Raw genomic sequence first — 22,047 nt, 5'->3', positions numbered from 1 at the left:
TATTGAGATGAGACGAGGAGGCCGCTATAGAATATTGAGATGAGACGAGGAGGCCTCTCTAGAATATTGAGATGAGACGAGGAGGCCACTATAGAATATTGAGATGAGACGAGGAGGCCGCTATAGAATATTGAGATGAGACGAGGAGGCCTCTATAGAATATTGAGATGAGACTAGGAGGCCACTATAGAATATTGAGATGAGACTAGGAGGACACTATAGAATATTGAGATGAGACGAGGAGGCCTCTATAGAATATTGAGAAGAGACTAGGAGGCCGCTATAGAATATTGAGATGAGACGAGGAGGCCTCTATAGAATATTGAGATGAGACTAGGAGGCCACTATAGAATATTGAGATGAGACTAGGAGGCCACTATAGAATATTGAGATGAGACGAGGAGGCCGCTATAGAATATTGAGATGAGACGAGGAGGCCTCTATAGAATATTGAGATGAGACTAGGAGGCCACTATAGAATATTGAGAAGAGACTAGAGGCCACTATAGAATATTGAGATGAGACGAGGAGGCCGCTATAGAATATTGAGAAGAGACGAGAGGCCCCTATAGAATATTGAGATGAGACTAGGAGGCCACTATAGAATATTGAGATGAGACTAGGAGGCCACTATAGAATATTGAGATGAGACTAGGAGGCCACTATAGAATATTGAGATGAGACTAGGAGGCCACTATAGAATATTGAGATGAGACTAGGAGGCCACTATAGAATATTGAGATGAGACTAGGAGGCCACTATAGAATATTGAGAAGAGACTAGGAGGCCACTATAGAATATTGAGAAGAGACTAGGAGGCCTCTATAGAATATTGAGATGAGACGAGGAGGCCTCTATAGAATATTGAGATGAGACGAGGAGGCCACTATAGAATATTGAGAAGGAACTAGGAGGCCTCTATAGAATATTGAGTTGAGACGAGGAGGCCTCTATAGAATATTGAGACTAGGAGCCACTATAGAATATTGAGATGAGGCGAGGAGGCCCCTATAGAATATTGAGATGAGGAGGCCTCTATAGAATATTGAGATGAGGCGAGGAGGCCACTATAGAATATTGAGACTAGGAGGAGAATATTGAGAAGAGACTAGGAGGCCCCTATAGAATATTGAGATGAGACGAGGAGGCCACTATAGAATATTGAGAAGAGACTAGGAGGCCTCTATAGAATATTGAGAAGAGACTAGGAGGCCGCTATAGAATATTGAGAAGAGACTAGGAGGCCACTATAGAATATTGAGAAGAGACTAGAGGCCCCTATAGAATATTGAGAAGAGACTAGGAGGCCACTATAGAATATTGAGAAGAGACGAGGAGGCCCCTATAGAATATTGAGAAAGACTAGGAGGCCTCTATAGAATATTGAGAAGAGACTAGGAGGCCTCTAGAATATTGAGATGAGACTAGGCCTCTGAGAGATGAGCTGGAGGAGGCCGCTATAGAATATTGAGATGGCAGGAGGCCTCTCTAGAATATTGAGATGAGACGAGGAGGCCACTATAGAATATTGAGATGAGACGAGGAGGCCGCTATAGAATATTGAGATGAGACGAGGAGGCCTCTATAGAATATTGAGATGAGACTAGGAGGCCACTATAGAATATTGAGATGAGACTAGGAGGACACTATAGAATATTGAGATGAGACAGGAGGCCTCTATAGAATATTGAGAAGAGACTAGCTATAGAATATTGAGATGAGACAGAGGAGGCCTCTATAGAATATTGAGATGAGACTAGGAGGCCACTATAGAATATTGAGATGAGACTAGGAGGCCACTATAGAATATTGAGATGAGACGAGGAGGCCGCTATAGAATATTGAGATGAGGAGGAGGCCTCTATAGAATATTGAGATGAGACTAGGAGGCCACTATAGAATATTGAGAAGAGACTAGGAGGCGAGGAGGCCGCTATAGAATATTGAGAAGAGACTTGGGAGGCCCCTATAGAATATTGAGATGAGACTAGGAGGCCACTATAGAATATTGAGATGAGACTAGGAGGCCACTATAGAATATTGAGATGAGACTAGGAGGCCACTATAGAATATTGAGATGAGACTAGGAGGCCACTATAGAATATTGAGATGAGACTAGGAGGCCACTATAGAATATTGAGATGAGACTAGGAGGCCACTATAGAATATTGAGAAGAGACTAGGAGGCCACTATAGAATATTGAGAAGAGACTAGGAGGCCTCTATAGAATATTGAGATGAGACGAGGAGGCCTCTATAGAATATTGAGATGAGACGAGGAGGCCACTATAGAATATTGAGAAGGAACTAGGAGGCCTCTATAGAATATTGAGTTGAGACGAGGAGGCCTCTATAGAATATTGAGAAGAGACTAGGAGGCCACTATAGAATATTGAGATGAGACGAGGAGGCCCCTATAGAATATTGAGATGAGAGAGACTATAGAATATTGAGATGAGACGAGGAGGCCACTATAGAATATTAGGAGGCCCTATAGAATATTGAGAAGAGACTAGGAGGCCCCTATAGAATATCCAGGAGGCCCCTATAGAATATTGAGAGATGAGACTATATAATATTGAGATGAGGAGGAGGCCACTATAGAATATTGAGAACTAGGAGGCCGCTATAGAATGAGACGAGGAGGCCGCTATAGAATATTGAGAAGGAACTAGAGGCCTCTATAGAATATTGAGTTGAGACGACTATAGAATATTGAGAAGAGACTAGGAGGCCACTATAGAATATTGAGAAGAGACTAGAATATAGAATATTTGAGACTAGGAGCCGCTAGGAGGCCACTATAGAATATTGAGAAAGAGACTAGGAGGCCCCTATAGAATATTGAGAAGAGACTAGGAGGCCACTATAGAATAGAATATAGAATATTGATAAGAGACTAGGAGGCCTCTATAGAATATTGAGAAGAGGACTAGGAGGCCTCTATAGAATATTGAGATAGGAGGATTGAGATGAGACTAGGCCTCTAGAATATTGAGATGAGACTAGGAGGCCGCTATAGAATATGGTTAAGAGACTAGGAGGCCGCTATAGAATATTGAGAAGAGACTAGGAGGCCCCTATAGAATATTGAGAAGAGACTAGGAGGCCCCTATAGAATATTGAGAAGAGACTAGGAGGCCCTATAGAATATTGAGATGAGACTAGGAGGCCTCTATAGAATATTGAGATGAGAGAGGCCACTATAGAATATTGAGATGAGACGAGGAGGCCGCTATAGAATATTGAGATGAGACGAGGAGGCCGCTATAGAATATTGAGAAGAGACTAGGAGGCCACTATAGAATATTGAGATGAGACTAGGAGGCCGCTATAGAATATTGAGATGAGACGAGGAGGCCGCTATAGAATATTGAGATGAGACGAGGAGGCCTCTATAGAATATTGAGATGAGACTAGGAGGCCACTATAGAATATTGAGATGAGACTAGGAGGCCACTATAGAATATTGAGATGAGACTAGGAGGCCACTATAGAATATTGAGAAGAGACTAGGAGGCCTCTATAGAATATTGAGATGAGACGAGGAGGCCACTATAGAATATTGAGAAGGAACTAGGAGGCCTCTATAGAATATTGAGTTGAGACGAGGAGGCCTCTATAGAATATTGAGAAGAGAAGAGACTATAGAATATTGAGATAGGAGGCCTCTATAGAATATTGAGATGAGACTAGGAGGCCACTATAGAATATTGAGATGAGACTAGGAGGCCACTATAGAATATTGAGATGAGAGGCCACTATAGAATATTGAGATGAGACTAGGAGGCCACTATAGAATATTGAGATGAGACTAGGAGGCCACTATAGAATATTGAGAAGAGACTAGGAGGCCTCTATAGAATATTGAGATGAGACGAGGAGGCCACTATAGAATATTGAGAAGGAACTAGGAGGCCTCTATAGAATATTGAGTTGAGACGAGGAGGCCTCTATAGAATATTGAGAAGAGACTAGGAGGCCACTATAGAATATTGAGATGAGACGAGGAGGCCCCTATAGAATATTGAGATGAGACGAGGAGGCCTCAATAGAATATTGAGATGAGACGAGGAGGCCACTATAGAATATTGAGAAGAGACTAGGAGGCCCCTATAGAATATTGAGAAGAGACTAGGAGGCCCCTATAGAATATTGAGATGAGACGAGGAGGCCCCTATAGAATATTGAGATGAGACGAGGAGGCCTCTATAGAATATTGAGATGAGACAAGGAGGCCACTATAGAATATTGAGATGAGACTAAGAGGCCTCTATAGAATATTGAGAAGGAACTAGGAGGCCGCTATAGAATATTGAGAAGAGACGAGGAGGCCGCTATAGAATATTGAGAAGGAACTAGGAGGCCTCTATAGAATATTGAGTTGAGACGAGGAGGCCTCTATAGAATATTGAGAAGAGACTAGGAGGCCACTATAGAATATTGAGAAGAGACTAGGAGGCCTCTATAGAATATTGAGAAGAGACTAGGAGGCCACTATAGAATATTGAGAAGAGACTAGGAGGCCACTATAGAATATTGAGAAGAGACTAGGAGGCCCCTATAGAATATTGAGAAGAGACTAGGAGGCCACTATAGAATATTGAGAAGAGACGAGGAGGCCCCTATAGAATATTGAGAAGAGACTAGGAGGCCTCTATAGAATATTGAGAAGAGACTAGGAGGCCTCTATAGAATATTGAGAAGAGACTAGGAGGCCTCTAGAATATTGAGATGAGACTAGGCCTCTAGAATATTGAGATGAGACTAGGAGGCCGCTATAGAATATTGAGAAGAGACTAGGAGGCCGCTATAGAATATTGAGAAGAGACTAGGAGGCCCCTATAGAATATTGAGAAGAGACTAGGAGGCCCCTATAGAATATTGAGAAGAGACTAGGAGGCCCCTATAGAATATTGAGAAGAGACTAGGAGGCCCCTATAGAATATTGAGAAGAGACTAGGATGCCCCTATAGAATATTGAGAAGAGACTAGGAGGCCTCTATAGAATATTGAGATGCGACGAGGAGTCCACTATAGAATATTGAGATGAGACGAGGAGGCCTCTATAGAATATTGAGAAGAGACTAGGAGGCCTCTATAGAATATTGAGAAGAGACTAGGAGGCCTCTATAGAATATTGAGAAGAGACTAGGAGGCCTCTATAGAATATTGAGAAGAGACTAGGAGGCCTCTATAGAATATTGAGAAGAGACTAGGAGGCCTCTATAGAATATTGAGATGAGACTAGGAGGCCTCTATAGAATATTGAGAAGCGACGAGGAGGCCGCTATAGAATATTGAGATGAGACTAGGAGGCCCCTATAGAATATTGAGAAGAGACAAGGAGGCCTCTATAGAATATTGAGTTGAGACGAGGAGGCCCCTATAGAATATTGAGAAGAGACTAGGAGGCCACTATAGAATATTGAGAAGAGACTGGAGCCCGCTATAGAATATTGAGAAGAGACGAGGAGGCCTCTATAGAATATTGAGAAGAGACGAGGAGGCCTCTATAGAATATTGAGAAGAGACGAGGAGGCCGCTATAGAATATTGAGAAGAGACGAGGAGGCCACTATAGAGTATTGAGGTGCAGGGTAGGGGGTGTAGGTGGGTTTGGGATGGCGATATGGCCTAAAAATCATATCTCGATTTTATTTATATATTGTAAATCATGATTTACAATAACATCAGAAATGTTTTTTTCTAAATAAGCTTTTGTTGTACAAATTTAAAGGTAGAATAAACAGCATTTTCAACAGTCGGCAATAATCTAATGAATTCAGGGCTTGTGATATTATATCTAGGCTAAATATAAGCTTTCCACAATCATAAGACCCACTAATAATGTAATTATTTTATCAAAATTGTTTAACCTGCTGTTCTGTTGTAATTACTGATTTGGCTTTCAAGTCTGTCTATGAAAATGCCATTTTTGTTTCAAATGTAAACCAGAACCATGCATAATACACGTTCACTAATAATGAATAACTTGTTGAACCAAGCGTTATAGACAATTATCACAGGTCTCATAAACAATCCCACAAGCCCACATGCTGGTGAGTATCCAGCTAATCTTTTATATTTCTAGTTTGGTCCATTTTCGATCTATTTGCTAGCTAACAAGGCAGAACAGTTGAATTATGAACACATAATTGGTGTGTGTCCACGTGTGTGTAAACTGAGATTAAGCGTTGAAGCGAGAGGTTTCACTCTCCCCCAAATTTCTCCTGACTTCCCGCTTTTGGGACAACGACTCCCCATTGTTAGGGCGGAGACATGAGCATCTCATCATTATATACAGATCTCTGGTGTAAATGGGAAGGTGCACAGCACAGAAAGCGCGAAGGAGAGGAAACCAAAAAGACAGTATGCTGACATAAACGCTCATAAAAAATAAAAAGATACAGGCATTTGGAATATTGCGCAAAAACATTCATATTAATTAACTCTATATCACCCAGCCCTAGGCGGGAAGCAGTGTTCCTTCAGCTGGCACTGCAGCTGGAGGTCAGAGCCTGCAGCTGGAGGTCAGAGCCTGCAGCTGGAGGTCAGAGCCTGCAGCTGGAGGTCAGAGCCTGCAGCTGGAGGTCAGAGCCTGAATTTAAGAAGTGACATCGATAAGGGGATCATAGGTTTCACCTGGATTCACCTGGTCGGTCTGTCGTGGAAAGAGCAGGTGTTCTTAATGTTTTGTATACTCGGTGTATAGGGAGTAGAAAATAACATGGCTGTATACAGGGGGTACCATGGAGGGAGGGAGAGGGGGGAGAGAGGGAGACGGTCCAGAGCGGCCTGTACTAATTGATCCCTCTTACGGAGAGGAGGAGAAAGGGGGAGGAGAACTTGGGAGAAAGGGGGAGAGAGGAGGAGAAAGGGGGAGGAGAACGGGGGAGAGAGGAGGAGAACTTGGGAGAGAGGAGGAGAACTTGGGAGAGAGGAGGAGAAAGGGGAAGGAGAACTTGGGAGAGAGGAGGAGAAAGGGGGGGAGAGAGGAGAAGAAAGGGGGATGAGAACAGGGGAGGTAGGAGGAGAACGGGAGAGACTGGGAGACACCGTGCCACACTGTCAGTCAGCTGTGTATCAATAGGCTAATACCAAGTTTAATCTAACCCCCAGCTAGCCTCTGCACCACTCTGTGTAGAAACACACACACGCAGAAACACACACACACACAGACACACACACAGACACACACACAGACACACTGTTTTCCCATAAATCAGTTATGGCATTAGTCCCTAAACAGTCATTAGCCAGCGCCAGTAATCCAGGGATTGTTAGGCTCAGCTTGTTAGCCACCCACCCCACCCTCATCATGATGTTATCTACTCAGTGGGAGGGCCCATAGGTGGAATAATCCATTGAGCTACACTGCATGGAGAAAAGTATGTGGACACCTGCTTGTCGAACATCTCATTCCAAAATCATGGGCATTCATATGGAGCTGGTCCCCCTTTTGCTGCTATAACAGCCTCCACTCTTCTGGGAAGGCTTTCCACTAGATGTTGGAACATTGCTGAGGGGACTTGCTTCCATTCAGCCACAAGAGCATTAGTGAGGTCAGGCACTGATGTTGGGCGATTAGGTCTGGCTCGCAGTCGACGTTCCAATTCAGGTGTTCGATAGAGTTGAGGTCAGGGTTCTGTGCAGGCCAATCAAGTTCTTCCACACCGATCTCAACAAACCATTTCTGTATGGACCTCGCTTTGTGCATGGGGGCATTGTCATGCTGAGACAGGAAAGGGCCTTCCCCAAACTGTTGCCGCAAAGTTGGAAACACAGAATCTTCTAGAATGCCATTGTATGCTGTAGCGTTACGATTTCCCGAACCATGAAAAACAGCCCCAGACCATTATTCTTTCTCCACCAAACTTTACACTTTGCACTATGCATTGGGGCAGGTAGTGTTCTCCTGGCATCTGCCAAACCCAGATTCGTCTGTCGGACTGCCAGATGGTGAAACGTGATTCATTCCAAAGTCCAATGGCGGCGAGCTTTACACCACTCCAGCTGACGCTTGGCATTGTGCATGGTGATCTTAGGCTTGTGTGCGTCTGCTCGGCCATGGAAACCCATTTAATGAAGCTCCTGACGAACAGTTATTGTGCTGACGTTGCTTCCAAAGGAAGTTTGGAACTCTGTAGTGAGTGTTGCAACCAAGGACAGACTATTTTTAGACGCTGCGCGCTTTTGCACTCGGCGGTCCCGTTCTGTGAGCTTGTGTGGCCTACCACTTCGCAGCTGAGCCGTTGTTGCTCCTAGACATTTCCACTTCACAATATCAACACTTACAGTTGTACGGGGCAGCTCTAACAGGGCAGAAATGTGATGAATTGACTTGTAGGAACGGTGGCATCCTATGACGGCGCACAATTGTCTGGGTTTGGCCGTCATTGTAAAAAACATATTTGTTCTTAACTGACTTGCCTCGTTAACTGAAGGTTCAATAAATCAATATAAATAAATGACGGTGCCACGTTGAAAGTCACTGAGCTCTTCAGGAAGCCCATTCTACTGCCAATGTTTGTCTATGGCAATTGCTTGGCTGTGTGCTCGATTTTATACACCTGTCAGCCATGGGTGTGGCTGAAAAAGATCAAGGACAACAACCACCTGAGCCACGGCCTGTTCACCCCGCTACCATCCAGATGGAGAGGTCAGTACACGTGCATCAAAGCTGGGACCAAGATAGATATTTTTCAATCTTAAGGACATCAGACTGTTAAATAGCCATCATTTGCCGGCTACCACCCGGTTACGCAACCCTGTTTCTTAGAGGCTGCTGCCTTATATACATAGATGTGGAATCACTGGTCACTTTAATAATGGAACACTAGTCACTTTAATAATGGAACACTAGTCACTTTAATAATGTTTACATACTGCTTTACTCATCTCATATGTATATACTGTGTTCTATTCCACTGTATTTTAGTCAATGCCACTTTGAAATTGCTCAATCTAATATAACAGTTGAAGTCGGAAGTTTACATACACTTAGGTTGAAGTCATTAAAACTAGTTTTTCAACCACTCCACAAATTTCTTGTTAACAAACTATAGTTTTGGCAAGTCGGTTAGGACATCTACTTTGTGCTTGACATAAGTCATTTTCCCAGCAATTGTTTACAGGCAGATTATTTCACTTATAATTCACTGTTTCACAATTCCAGTGTGTCAGACGTTTACATACACTAATTTGACTGTGCCTTTAAACAGCTTGGAAAATTCCAGAAAACGATGTCATGGCTTTAGAAGCTTCTGATAGGCTAATTGACATCATTTGAGTCAATTGGAGGTGTACATGTGGATGTATTTCAAGGCATACCTTCAAACTCAGTACCTCTGTGCTTGACATCATCGGAAAATCAAAAGAAATCAGCCAAGACCTCAGAAAAATATTGTAGACCTCCACAAGTCTGGTTCATCCTTGGGAGCAATTTTCAAGCACCTGATGGTACCACGTTCATCTGTACAAACAATAGTACGCAAGTATAAACACCATGGGACCACGCAGCCGTCATACCACTCAGGAAGGAGACACATTCTGTCTCCTAGAGATGAATGTACTTTGGTGCAAAAAGTGCAAATCAATCCCAGAACAACAGCAAAGGACCTTGTGAAGATGCTGGAGGAAACGGGTACAAAAGTATCTATACCCACAGTAAAACAAGTCCTATATCGACATAACCTGAAAGACTGCTCACCAAAGAAGAAGCCACTGCTCCAAAACTGCCATTAAAAAGCCAGACTACGGTTTGCAACTGCACATGGGGACAAAGATCTTGCTTTTTGGAGAAATGTCCTCTGGTCTGATGAAACAACAATAGAACTGTTTGGCCATAATGACCATCGTTATGTTTGGAGGAAAAAGGGGGAGGCTTGCAAGCCAAAGAACATCATCCCAACCGTGAAGCATGGGGGTGGCAGCATCATGTTGTGGGGGTGCTTTGCTGCAGGAGGGGCTGGTGCACTTCACACAATAGGTGGCATCATGGGGAGGGAAAATGATGGGGAAATATTGAAGCAACATCTCAAGACATCCGTCAGGAAGTTATAGCTTGGTCGCAAATGGGTCTTCCAACTGGACATTGACCCCAAGCATACTTCCAAAGTTGTGGCAAAATGGTTTAAGGACAACAAAGTCAAGGTATTTGAGTGGCCATCACAAAGCCCTGACCTCAATCCTATAGAATATTTGTGGGCAGAACTGAAAAAGCATGTGCGAGCAAGGAGGCCTACAAGCCTGACTCAGTTACACCAGCTCTGTAGGGAGGAATTGGCCAAAATTCACCCAACTTATTGTGGAAGGCTGCCTGAACCATTTGACCCAAGTTAAACAATTTAAAGGCGATGTTACCAAATACTAATTATGTGTATATAAACTTCTGACCCACTTGGAATGTGATGAAAGAAATAAAAGCTGAAATATATCATTCTCTCTACTATTATTCTGACATTTCACATTCTTAAAATAAAATGGGGATCCTAACTGACCTAAAACGGAATTTGGCTAAGGTGTATGTAAACGTCCGACTTCAACTGTGTGTGTGTGTGTGTGTGTGTGTATTATTTCCATTATTTTACTTGTAGATTTGTGTGTATTGTTATGAATAGTTTTTAGATACTACTGCACTGTTGGAGATAGAAACACAAGCATTTCGCTACACCCACAACATCTGCTAAATTGTGTATGTGACCATTAACATTGATTTGAAGTTGCAGAATCCACAAATTTGAAGGCGTGTACTTTTGGCAATGTAGTGTATGTTTAGGGGGGTGGGAGCGCACTGACATGTGGAGCCTGTCAACAATTTAATGTTATTTGAGTAGAGCCTGCAACAATAGAATGTTAGGAGGTGGATGGAGCCTGTCAACAATAGAATGTTAGGAGGTGGATGGAGCCTGTCAACAATAGAATGTTAGGAGGTGGATGGAGCCTGCCAACAATAGAATGTTAGGAGGTGGATGGAGCCTGTCAACAATAGAATGTTAGGAGGTGGATGGAGCCTGTCAACAATAGAATGTTAGGAGGTGGATGGAGCCTGTCAACAATAGAATGTTAGGAGGGTGATGGAGCCTGCCAACAATAGAATGTTAGGAGGTGGATGGAGCCTGTCAACAATAGAATGTTAGGAGGTGGATGGAGCCTGTCAACAATAGAATGTTAGGAGGTGGATGGAGCCTGTCAACAATAGAATGTTAGGAGGTGGATGGAGCCTGTCAACAATAGAATGTTAGGAGGTGGATGGAGCCTGTCAACAATAGAATGTTAGGAGGTGGATGGAGCCTGTCAACAATAGAATGTTAGGAGGGTGATGGAGCCTGCCAACAATAGAATGTTAGGAGGTGGATGGAGCCTGTCAACAATAGAATGTTAGGAGGTGGATGGAGCCTGTCAACAATAGAATGTTAGGAGGTGGATGGAGCCTGTCAACAATAGAATGTTAGGAGGTGGATGGAGCCTGCCAACCTGGCACCACCTCCTCCCAGTCCCTGCTGCTGAAAAACATCCCCACAGCATGATGCTGCCCCCACCATGCTTCACCGTAGGGAAGGTGCCAGGTTTCCTCCAGACGTGACGCTTGACATTCAGGCCAAAGAGTTCAATCTTGGTTTCATCAGACCAGAGAAACTTGTTTCTCATGGTCTGAGAGTCCTTTAGGTGCCTTTTGGCAAACTCCAAGCGGGCTGTCATGTTCCTTTTTACTGAGGAGTGGCTTCTGTCTGGCCACTCTACCATAAAGGCCTGATTGGTGGAGTGCTGCAGAGATGGTTTACCTTCTGGAAGGTTCTCCCATTTCCACAGATGAACTTCGGATTCTTGGTCACCTATCTTACCAAGACCCTTCTCTCCCAAATGCTCAGTTTGGTCGGCTCTCGGAAGAATCTTGGTGTTTCTTCCATTTAAGAATGATGGAGGCCACTGTGTCTTTGAGGACCTCCAATGATGCAGAAATGTTTTGGTACCTTTCCCAAGATTTGTGCCTCGACAAAATCCTGTCTCAAGCTCTACAGGCAATTCCTTCGACATCATGGCTTGGTTTTTGCTCTGACATACACTGTCAACTGTGGGACCTTTCCAAATAATGTCCAGTCAATTGATTTCACCACAGGTGGACTCCAATCAAGTTGTAGAAACATTTCAAGAATGATCAATGGAAACAGAATGCACCTGAGCTCCATTTAGAGTCTCATAGCAAAGTGTCAGAATACTTATGTAAATACAGTATTTCTGTGTTTGTTTTTTAAGAAATTTTCAAAAATGTCCAAAAATATGTTTTGGTTTTGTCATAATGGGGTGTGTCGATTGCTGAGGAAACCCTTTTATTTCATCTGTTTTAGAATAAGGCTGTAACGTAACAAAATGTGAAAAAAGTTGAGGGGTCTGAATAGTTTCCAAAGGCGCTGTGTTCATGAATGAATGACTCGGTTGTTTTTGGAAATGTGTGTCTGTGTGTAAGGGGGGGGGCAGCATTTGTTAATAGCATAGGCGTGGGAGCAGAGTCATGAGAAACGGGACCATTCTCTTCCAGATAATCTCCCTCCGCCCCAATCTTCATTCCACCGTTATTACAGCTACGTGTGTGTGTGTGTGTGTGTGTGTGTGTGTGTGTCTGTGTCCTTCCTGTTACACGCCATTACATAGACCTATTTTTGGTTGGTTGTTTGTTCGTGTCTGCTCCCAGACGTCAGTCGATTCTGTTTCCAGAATATTGTCATCAGCGATCAAATATTTGCCCCTTGGTGTGAGGGAGGGAGGGGAGGGTGGGAGGCGGGGAAGGAGAGAGGGAGGCGGAGAAGGAGGAGGGGATTGAGAAAGGAGGGGAGGGAGGGAGGGAAGGAGAGAGGGAGGCGGAGAAGGAGGAGGGGATTGAGAAAGGTGGGGAGGGAGGGAGGGAGGGAGGGAGGGAAGGGGTGGGAGGCGTTTTGGGAAGGAGCCGTTTGACTGGCAGCCCTATTCAGGCCATTATTTCATAAAGATGCAGGCGGAGACCGGTCCGACAGGGAGGAGGGGATTGAGAAAGGTGGGGAGGGAGGGAGGGAAGGAGAGAGGGAGGCGGAGAAGGAGGATGGGGATTGAGAAAGGTAGGGGAGGAGGAGGGAGGGATTGGTGCATTCACCTTATGGGAGGGAGGGGGGGAGGGAGGGAGGGAGGTGATTGGGAGGGGGAGGGAGAGGAACAGTTTTGGGAGAATGATTTTTGGTGGGAGGATGGGTTGTGTGTGTGTACTGGCGTTTTGCTGCTCCACTGTAGCTGGCCACTCTCATCACATGATGTGCAGCCGTTTGCAAACTACTGGCAGCCCTATTCAGTAATATATCAGCCATTATTTCATAAAGCCTTTTTATCACACAACATGCAGGCAGGCAAGGTGAGACCGGTCCGACAGGGACTAACAGTTTCAGTCGGTTATGAAGGCAGAACATTTTGACACACATCCAGCTGTAGGCAAAATACAGGCAGCCCCGTTCAGGAATATGTCAGCCATTATTTCAAATAGGCTATGATTTTACACACACACACACACACACTCTCTACCTCTCTCTCTCTCTACCTCTCTCTCTCTACCTGTCTCTCTCTCTACCTCTCTCGCTCTCCCTCTCTCTCTCGGGGTCATGCAAGTTCGTCCTGTCAACAGATACACCAGCTGTAATCTAGATAACCTCTGATAGATAATAGACCGTGCAGCCTTTTGTTCCAGCCCAGCACTGACACAAATAATCAAGTAATCATGGTGCGAGATACACCCACACTGCAGGGCCTGTTTGGACTAGAGTAGCCGGTCCCTGCTCTAGAGGCTCTATCAAGTTTTCGTAGACAGTCAGTGGAACACAGAGAACTCTCTTCTCAGGAGGGGTCAGTTAGGGTTCTCTCACTGTTGATGATTCATTCATAAACACCTGAACTTTGACCCCGACCTACCTAGACCCATGTGGTTACATGAACACACACACACGCGAACACACACACACACTACGAGCACTGCCTTCTGTTCAACGGCTAATGTTCAAGTCATATTCTGGTTGAACACACTGTGTAACCCACTCAGCTTGATGTTCCTGTGTGACCTGATCATAATGCTCAAGTCATATTCTGGTTGAACACACTGTGTAACCCACTCAGCTTGATGTTCCTGTGTGACCTGATCATAATGCTCAAGTCATATTCTGGTTGAACACACTGTGTAACCCACTCAGCTTGATGTTCCTGTGTGACCTGATCATAATGCTCAAGTCATATTCTGGTTGAACACACTGTGTAACCCACTCAGCTTGATGTTCCTGTGTGACCTGATCATAATGTTCAACTAACCATATCAATTGAGGCTAAACGTATTATGGTGTTCCCAGCTATCATTAAATGTCTCATAATGTGTAATGTGCTGTGTGTATTGCACTGTAAACCACACCTGGGTTCAAATCCTGTTTGAAATCTTTTAAATACTTTGAGACAGATTGGCAGAGTTTGCAGTTTTGGGACCATTCTGTTGATTCATTATGCCAGACAAGCTCAATCAAGCACAGATAAAGTATTTAAATGATTTTGAACATATTTGAACCCAGGGTGTGTGTGTGTGTGTGTGTGTGTGTGTGTGTGTGTGTATTGTGAAAGCTGATGGATGGACATGTAGAGCAGGTCAGACTAGAATAGCGTCTAGCTTTTCACCCCTCCTGTCTGGTTCTATTCTTTCTCTCTCTGACCTCCCCTACTTTAAACATACCACACATGGTGTGGAGGTGTGTAAACACGTGTCCTTTGTATATGATGGTCTATTCAAGGGCTGGATGTCCTTTACAGAGCTGAGCTGGGTCAGAGTGGCTGAGGAGGTTTCTGTTCTGACAGAGGTCAGAGTGGCTGAGGAGGTTTCTGTTCTGACAGAGAGCTGAGCTGGGTCAGAGTGGCTGAGGAGGTTTCTGTTCTGACAGAGAGCTGAGCTGGGTCAGAGTGGCTGAGGAGGTTTCTGTTCTGACAGAGATCTGAGCTGGGTCAGAGTGGCTGAGGAGGTTTCTGTTCTGACAGAGATCAGAGTGGCTGAGGAGGTTTCTGTTCTGACAGAGATCTGAGCTGGGTCAGAGTGGCTGAGGAGGTTTCTGTTCTGACAGAGAGCTGAGCTGGGTCAGAGTGGCTGAGGAGGTTTCTGTTCTGACAGAGAGCTGAGCTGGGTCAGAGTGGCTGAGGAGGTTTCTGTTCTGACAGAGAGCTGAGCTGGGTCAGAGTGGCTGAGGAGGTTTCTGTTCTGACAGAGAGCTGAGCTGGGTCAGAGTGGCTGAGGAGGTTTCTGTTCTGACAGAGAGCTGAGCTGGGTCAGAGTGGCTGAGGAGGTTTCTGTTCTGACAGAGAGCTGAGCTGGGTCAGAGTGGCTGAGGAGGTTTCTGTTCTGACAGAGAGCTGAGCTGGGTCAGAGTGGCTGAGGAGATTTCTGTTCTGACAGAGATCTGAGCTGGGTCAGAGTGGCTGAGGAGGTTTCTGTTCTGACAGAGATCTGAGCTGGGTCAGAGTGGCTGAGGAGGTTTCTGTTCTGACAGAGAGCTGAGCTGGGTCAGAGTGGCTGAGGAGGTTTCTGTTCTGACAGAGAGCTGAGCTGGGTCAGAGTGGTTGAGAAGGTTTCTGTTCTGACAGAGATCTGAGCTGGGTCAGAGTGGCTGAGGAGGTTTCTGTTCTGACAGAGATCTGAGCTGGGTCAGAGTGGCTGAGGAGGTTTCTGTTCTGACAGAGATCTGAGCTGGGTCAGAGTGGCTGAAGAGGTTTCTGTTCTGACAGAGAGCTGAGCTGGGTCAGAGTGGCTGAGGAGGTTTCTGTTCTGACAGAGATCTGAGCTGGGTCAGAGTGGCTGAGGAGGTTTCTGTTCTGACAGAGATCTGAGCTGGGTCAGAGTGGCTGAGGAGGTTTCTGTTCTGACAGAGATCTGAGCTGGGTCAGAGTGGCTGAGGAGGTTTCTGTTCTGACAGAGAGCTGAGCTGGGTCAGAGTGGCTGAGGAGGTTTCTGTTCTGACAGAGATCTGAGCTGGGTCAGAGTGGCTGAGGAGGTTTCTGTTCTGACAGAGAGCTGAGCTGGGTCAGAGTGGCTGAGGAGGTTTCTGTTCTGACAGAGATCTGAGCTGGGTCAGAGAGGCTGAGGAGGTTTCTGTTCTGACAGAGAGCTGAGCTGGGTCAGAGTGGCTGAGGAGGTTTCTGTTCTGACAGAGATCTGAGCTGGGTCAGAGTGGCTGAGGAGGTTTCTGTTCATATGTATATGCTCTTTTATTTCTGGGAAGGAAATAAATTGCTGACAGAAATTAAATCTGTCATTCTAATCCTAATTCTTAATCCCTCTCTTCTCCTGTCTCTTTCCATCCCCTCCTCTACCTTTCCTCTCTTCTTCTCTCTCCTTCCCTCTCTTCTTCTCTCTCCTTCCCTCTCTTCTTCTCTCTCCTTCCCTCTCTTCTTCTCTCTCGTTCCCTCTCTTCTTCTCTCTCCTTCCCTCTCTTCTTCTCTCTCCTTCCCTCTCTTCTTCTCTCTCCTTCCCTCTCTTCTTCTCTCTCCTTCCCTCTCTTCTTCTCTCTCCTTCCCTCTCTTCTTCTCTCTCCTTCCCTCTCTTCTTCTCTCTCCTTCCCTCTCTTCTTCTCTCTCCTTCCCTCTCTTCTTCTCTCCTCCTTCCCTCTCTTCTTCTCTCTCCTTCCCTCTCTTCTTCTCTCTCCTTCCCTCTCTTCTTCTCTCTCCTTCCCTCTCATTCTCTCTCCTTCCATCTCCTTCCCTCTCCTTCTCTCTCCTCCCCTCTCCTTCTCTCTCCTTTCCTCTCTCCTTCTCTCCCCTTTCCTCTCTCCTTCCCTCTCCTTCTCTCTCCTTTCCTCTCTTCTTCTCTCTCCTTCCCTCTCTTCTCTCTTCTTCACCTCTCTCCTTCTCTCCTTCTCCTCTCTTCTTCTCCTCTCTCCTTTTCTCTCTTCTTCACCTCTCTCCTTCTCTCTTCTTCTCCTCTCTCCTTCCCTCTCTTCTTCTCCTCTCTCCTTCCCTCTCTTCTTCTCCTCTCTCCTTCCCTCTCTTCTTCTCTTCTCTCTCCTTCCCTCTCTTCTTCTCTTCTCTCTCCTTTCCTCTCTTCTCTCTCCTTTCCTCTCTTCTTCTCTCTCCTTTCCTCTCTTCTTCTCACTACTTCCCTCTTCTTCTCTCTCCTTTCCTCTCTTCTTCTCACTACTTCCCTCTTTTCTTCTCACCACTTTCCTCTTTTCTTCTCTCTCCTTTCCTCTTCTTCTCTCTCCTTTCCTCTCTCCTTCCCTCTCATCTTCTCCTCTCTCCTTCCCTCTCTTCTTCTCTTCTCTCTCCTTCCCTCTCTTCTTCTCTTCTCTCTCCTTCCCTCTCTTCTTCTCTTCTCTCTCCTTCCCTCTCTTCTTCTCTTCTTCTCCTCCCCTCTCTTCTTCTCTTCTCTCACCTACCCTCTCCTCCCTCTCTTCTTCTCCTCACTCTTCTTTTCCCACCTACCCTCTCCTCCCTCTCTTCTTCTCCTCACTCCTCTCTCTTTCGGTCTCTTCTTCTCTCTCTTCTTCTTTCTCCTGCCCTCTCTTCTTCTTCTCTTCTTTCTCTTCTTCCCTCTCTTCTCCTCTCCTTCCCTCCCACTGTTTAGAGGGTTCCAGGGTCAATGTTGTATGTGAGTAAGGAATATGAGCGGGGGGAATTAACTGTGCTGTGTTGCTGCAGTTCACACATTCCCCCCACAGCACCCTACCCTGCCAGCTCTGTGACAACACCATAGAGGCCTCCTCACCCTGTCTGTCTTTGTCCATCTACCTCTCTCTCTATTCCGGCCATCTCTCTGTGACGACACATTCAAAGAAGTCTCCTCACGCCCTCAATCTCCTTGTCCCGTCCAGCCAGCTCTGTGACGACACATTCAGAGAGGTCTGGGGTTGTTCTTTGTCCCTAATCCATTGTCTCTGTTTCCCTGTGTGTCGCTTAGGGTCGGGTGGAGGTGGAAGCCGGGAACGAGAACATGAAGTTTGAGACGGGACCCTTCTCCTACTACGGAGTCATGGCCCTCAGTGCTCCCACGTTAGGTGAGTCCTCTCTCTCTCTTCCATTACTCTGTCTGTTTCTCTTCTATCTCTCTCCTCCGTTACTCTGTCTGTTTCTCTTCTATCTCTCTCAAACTCTGTTCTCTCTCTCTTCCATTACTCTGTCTGTTTCTCTTCTATCTATCTCTCCTCCATTACTCTGTCTGTTTCTCTTCTATCTCTCTCAAACTCTGTTCTCTCTCTCCTCCGTTACTCTGTCTGTTTCTCTTCTATCTCTCTCTCCTCCATTACTCTGTCTGTCTCTCTTCTATCTCTCTCAAACTCTGTTCTCTCTCTCCTCCATTACTCTGTCTGTTTCTCTTCTATCTCTCTCAAACTCTGTTCTCTCTCTCCTCCGTTACTCTGTCTGTTTCTCTTCTATCTCTCTCAAATTCTGTTCTCTCTCTCCGTTACTCTGTCTGTTTCTCTTCTATCTCTCTCTCCTCCGTTACTCTGTCTGTTTCTCTTCTATCTCTCTCAAACTCTGTTCTCTCTCTCCTCCGTTACTCTGTCTGTCTCTCTTCTATCTCTCTCAAACTCTGTTCTCTCTCTCCGTTACTCTGTCTGTTTCTCTTCTATCTCTCTCTCCTCCGTTACTCTGTCTGTTTCTCTTCTCTTCTATCTCTCTCAAACTCTGTTCTCTCTCTCCTCCATTACTCTGTCTGTTTCTCTTCTATCTCTCTCAAACTCTGTTCTCTCTCTCCTCCATTACTCTGTCTGTTTCTCTTCTATCTCTCTCAAACTCTGTTCTCTCTCTCCGTTACTCTGTCTGTCTCTCTTCTATCTCTCTCTTCCATTACTCTGTCTGTTTCTCTTCTATCTATCTCTCCTCCATTACTCTGTCTGTTTCTCTTCTATCTCTCTCAAACTCTGTTCTCTCTCTCCGTTACTCTGTCTGTCTCTCTTCTATCTCTCTCTTCCATTACTCTGTCTGTTTCTCTTCTATCTATCTCTCCTCCATTACTCTCTCTGTCTCTCTTCTATCTCTCTCTCCTCCATTACTCTGTCTGTCTCTCTTCTATCTCTCTCCTCCGTTACTCTGTCTGTTTCTCTTCTATCTCTCTCTCCTCCGTTACTCTGTCTGTCTCTCTTCTATCTCTCTCAAACTCTGTTCTCTCTCTCCGTTACTCTGTCTGTTTCTCTTCTATCTCTCTCAAACTCTGTTCTCTCTCTCCGTTACTCTGTCTGTTTCTCTTCTATCTCTCTCTCCTCCGTTACTCTGTCTGTTTCTCTTCTATCTCTCTCAAACTCTGTTCTCTCTCTCCTCCATTACTCTGTCTGTTTCTCTTCTATCTCTCTCAAACTCTGTTCTCTCTCTCCTCCGTTACTCTCTGTCTCTCTTTTATCTCAAACTCTGTTCTCTCTCTCCTTCACTCCAGTAGCATTTTACTCCCTTGGTTTCAGTGGCTTTCTGTTGTCAGTTGTCATGACTGTTGAGGATTGCCAAACTTCAGTGGGTAATGTGGTGACAGTGTTGAGACGTCTCACTGCTAACATCTAGTGGCCAGGAGATAGATTGACTATACATATGTGGCCAGAGATATACACTGATTATTCAAAACATTAGGAACACCTGCTTTTTCCATGACATAGACTGAACAGGTGAATCCAGGTGAAAGCTAATGATCCCTTATTCATGTCACTTTGTTAAACCCACTTTGATCAGTGTAGTTGAAGATGAATCGCATTAGTGGAAATGAAAACTGCCCTCAGAACAGTCTGTTGTGTTGCTGCCATGCTGATGTTGTCTTAGGTCTCTCTTTATGTAGTGTTGTGGTGCCTCTCTTGTCGAGATGTGTGTTTTGTCCTATATTTATATTTGATTTTTAATCCCAGCCCCAGTTCCGGCAGGAGGCCTTTTTGTAGGCCATCATTGTAAATAAGAATTTGTTCTTAACTGACGTGCCTAGTTAAATAAAGGTTAAATAATGACATTTTTTTTTAAACTCAGTCTCGCTGATTGGTCAGTTCACAGCACTGCTAAACCCTTGTTTCTGATTTCAAGGGGAGGAGACAGATTAAAGAAGGATTTTTAAGCATTGAGGCAATTGAGACATGGATTGTGTGTTTGTGCCATTCAGAGGGTGAATGGGCAAGACAACAGATTTGAAGTGATCAGTGTAGTTGGCAGTAGTTGAAAAGTGGTGTAGTTGAAAAGTGGTGTAGTTGAAAAGTGGTGTAGTTGAAAAGTGGTGTAGTTGAAAAGTGGTGTAGTTGGAAAGTGGTGTAGTTGAAAAGTGGTGTAGTTGAAAAGTGGTGTAGTTGGAAAGTGGTGTAGTTGGAAAGTGGTGTAGTTGGAAAGTGGTGTAGTTGGAAAGTGGTGTAGTTGAAAAGTGGTGTAGTTGGAAAGTGGTGTAGTTGGAAAGTGGTGTAGTTGGAAAGTGGTGTAGTTGTCGGAAGTTGATAACTGTGGTAGTTGATCAGTTTAGTTGATCAGTGTAGTAGTCAGTAGTTGGTGAGAGTAGTAGTTGTCCGTAGTTGATCGGGGTAGTGGTCGGTAGTTAATCAGTGTTGTGGTTGATCAGTGTAGGTGTCAGTTGGTCAGTGTGCTTGTCCGTAGTTATTCAGTAGTTGTCTGTGGTTGATCAGTGTAGTTGATCACTGTGGTAGTCAGTAGTTAATCGGCTTAGTTGATCAGTGTGGTAGTTGATCAGTGTAGTAGTTGATCAGTGTGGTAGTTGATCAGTGTGGTAGTTGATCAGTGTAGTAGTTGATCAGTGTAGTAGTTGATCAGTGTGGTAGTTGATCAGTGTGGTAGTTGATCAGTGTGGTAGTTGATCAGTGTAGTAGTTGATCAGTGTGGTAGTTGATCAGTGTGGTAGTTGATCAGTGTAGTAGTTGATCAGTGTAGTAGTTGATCAGTGTGGTAGTTGATCAGTGTGGTAGTTGATCAGTGTAGTAGTTGATCAGTGTAGTAGTTGATCAGTGTACTAGTTGATCTCTCTCTCTCTCTCTCTCTCTCTCTATCTCTATCTCTCTCTCTCTCTCTACCTCTCTCTCTCTCTCTACCTCTCTCTCTCTCTCTCTCTCTCTCTCTCTCTCTCTCTACCTCCCTACCTCTCTCTCTCTCTCTCTCTCTCTACCTCCCTACCTCTCTCTCTCTCTCTCTCTCTCTCTACCTCCCTACCCCTCTCTCTCTCTCTCTCTCTCTCTACCTCCTCCCTCTACTCTCTCTCTCTCTCTCTCTCTCTCTCTACCTCTCTCTCTCTCTCTACCTCTCTCTCTCTCTCTACCTGTCTCTCTCTCTCTACCTCTCTCTCTCTCTCTACCTCTCCCTCCCTCTCAATTCAAGGGCTTTATTGGCATGGGAAACGTGTTAACATTGCCAAAGCAAGTGAGGTAGATTCTCTACCTTTTACTAATTTCTCTCTCTCTACCGCTCTTTCTCTCCCTCCCTCTCTCTGTCCTTACAGATTATTTTGTCTCTCACTCACTTGTCTCTGTTTATACTTCTCTCCTTTTTCCTTTTCTCTGTTACATTATTCTCAGATAAAAAACAAACAGGTATCACTCATCTACAGCTCAAATCGAACAGAGATTCTCTCTTTGACTGTCACATGTGAACATTGCATGTGACCTGTCAGTGTCTGTCAAGCAACGGTTTATCTAAGTACTTTAACGTGTATATGTTCCACCTTGTTTAATCAAAACCACACTAGCCTGTGCTGTCGCTAGTGGGCTTTATGGATCTCTACTATCGTCTGGGCTTGATGTGGCCAGCCGGTAATACACTTGTGTCCCCCGGCGGCCGGTTCGTACATAAACCGTCCTCCATTCAGGCTGCAACGGCTTCGATTTCCTCCTTAACTAGATTTAATGGTGTGAAGGCGAGAAAGAAACAGTGAAAATATGCGTACTTTCCTTATGAAGCACAGTTTTCCACCACAATACTAGAGTGGCTAATGCCTAGGAAGGCCACTTCCTGATTTTGCACCCCGCGTTCAGCTAGAGGTACAGACTGCTGTATATGTGAGACGTTTGGGACTAGCGTTCCTAGTTCGGGAGGAAATTGAATC

At 45.0% G+C, this 22,047-nt stretch overlaps 1 protein-coding gene across 2 annotated transcripts in view; it reads left to right on the top strand.

The window, feature by feature from the left end:
- The window catches only part of LOC115115545 (metal transporter CNNM4), an 82,381-nt gene that overhangs the window by 53,349 nt on the left and 6,985 nt on the right, over positions 1-22,047 (top strand). For both annotated transcript variants that reach the window (XM_065026847.1, XM_065026848.1), the window contains exon 5: positions 17,938-18,034. In XM_065026847.1, coding sequence (XP_064882919.1) covers positions 17,938-18,034 — 97 coding nt within the window. The remainder of the gene's footprint in view (positions 1-17,937; positions 18,035-22,047) is intronic.

The sequence above is a fragment of the Oncorhynchus nerka genome, linkage group LG13 (assembly GCF_034236695.1).
Source record: "Oncorhynchus nerka isolate Pitt River linkage group LG13, Oner_Uvic_2.0, whole genome shotgun sequence".
NCBI lineage: Eukaryota > Metazoa > Chordata > Actinopteri > Salmoniformes > Salmonidae > Oncorhynchus > Oncorhynchus nerka.
The sequence above is the reverse complement of the archived record's forward strand: the minus strand, read 5'-3'. Positions and strand labels throughout refer to the sequence as shown.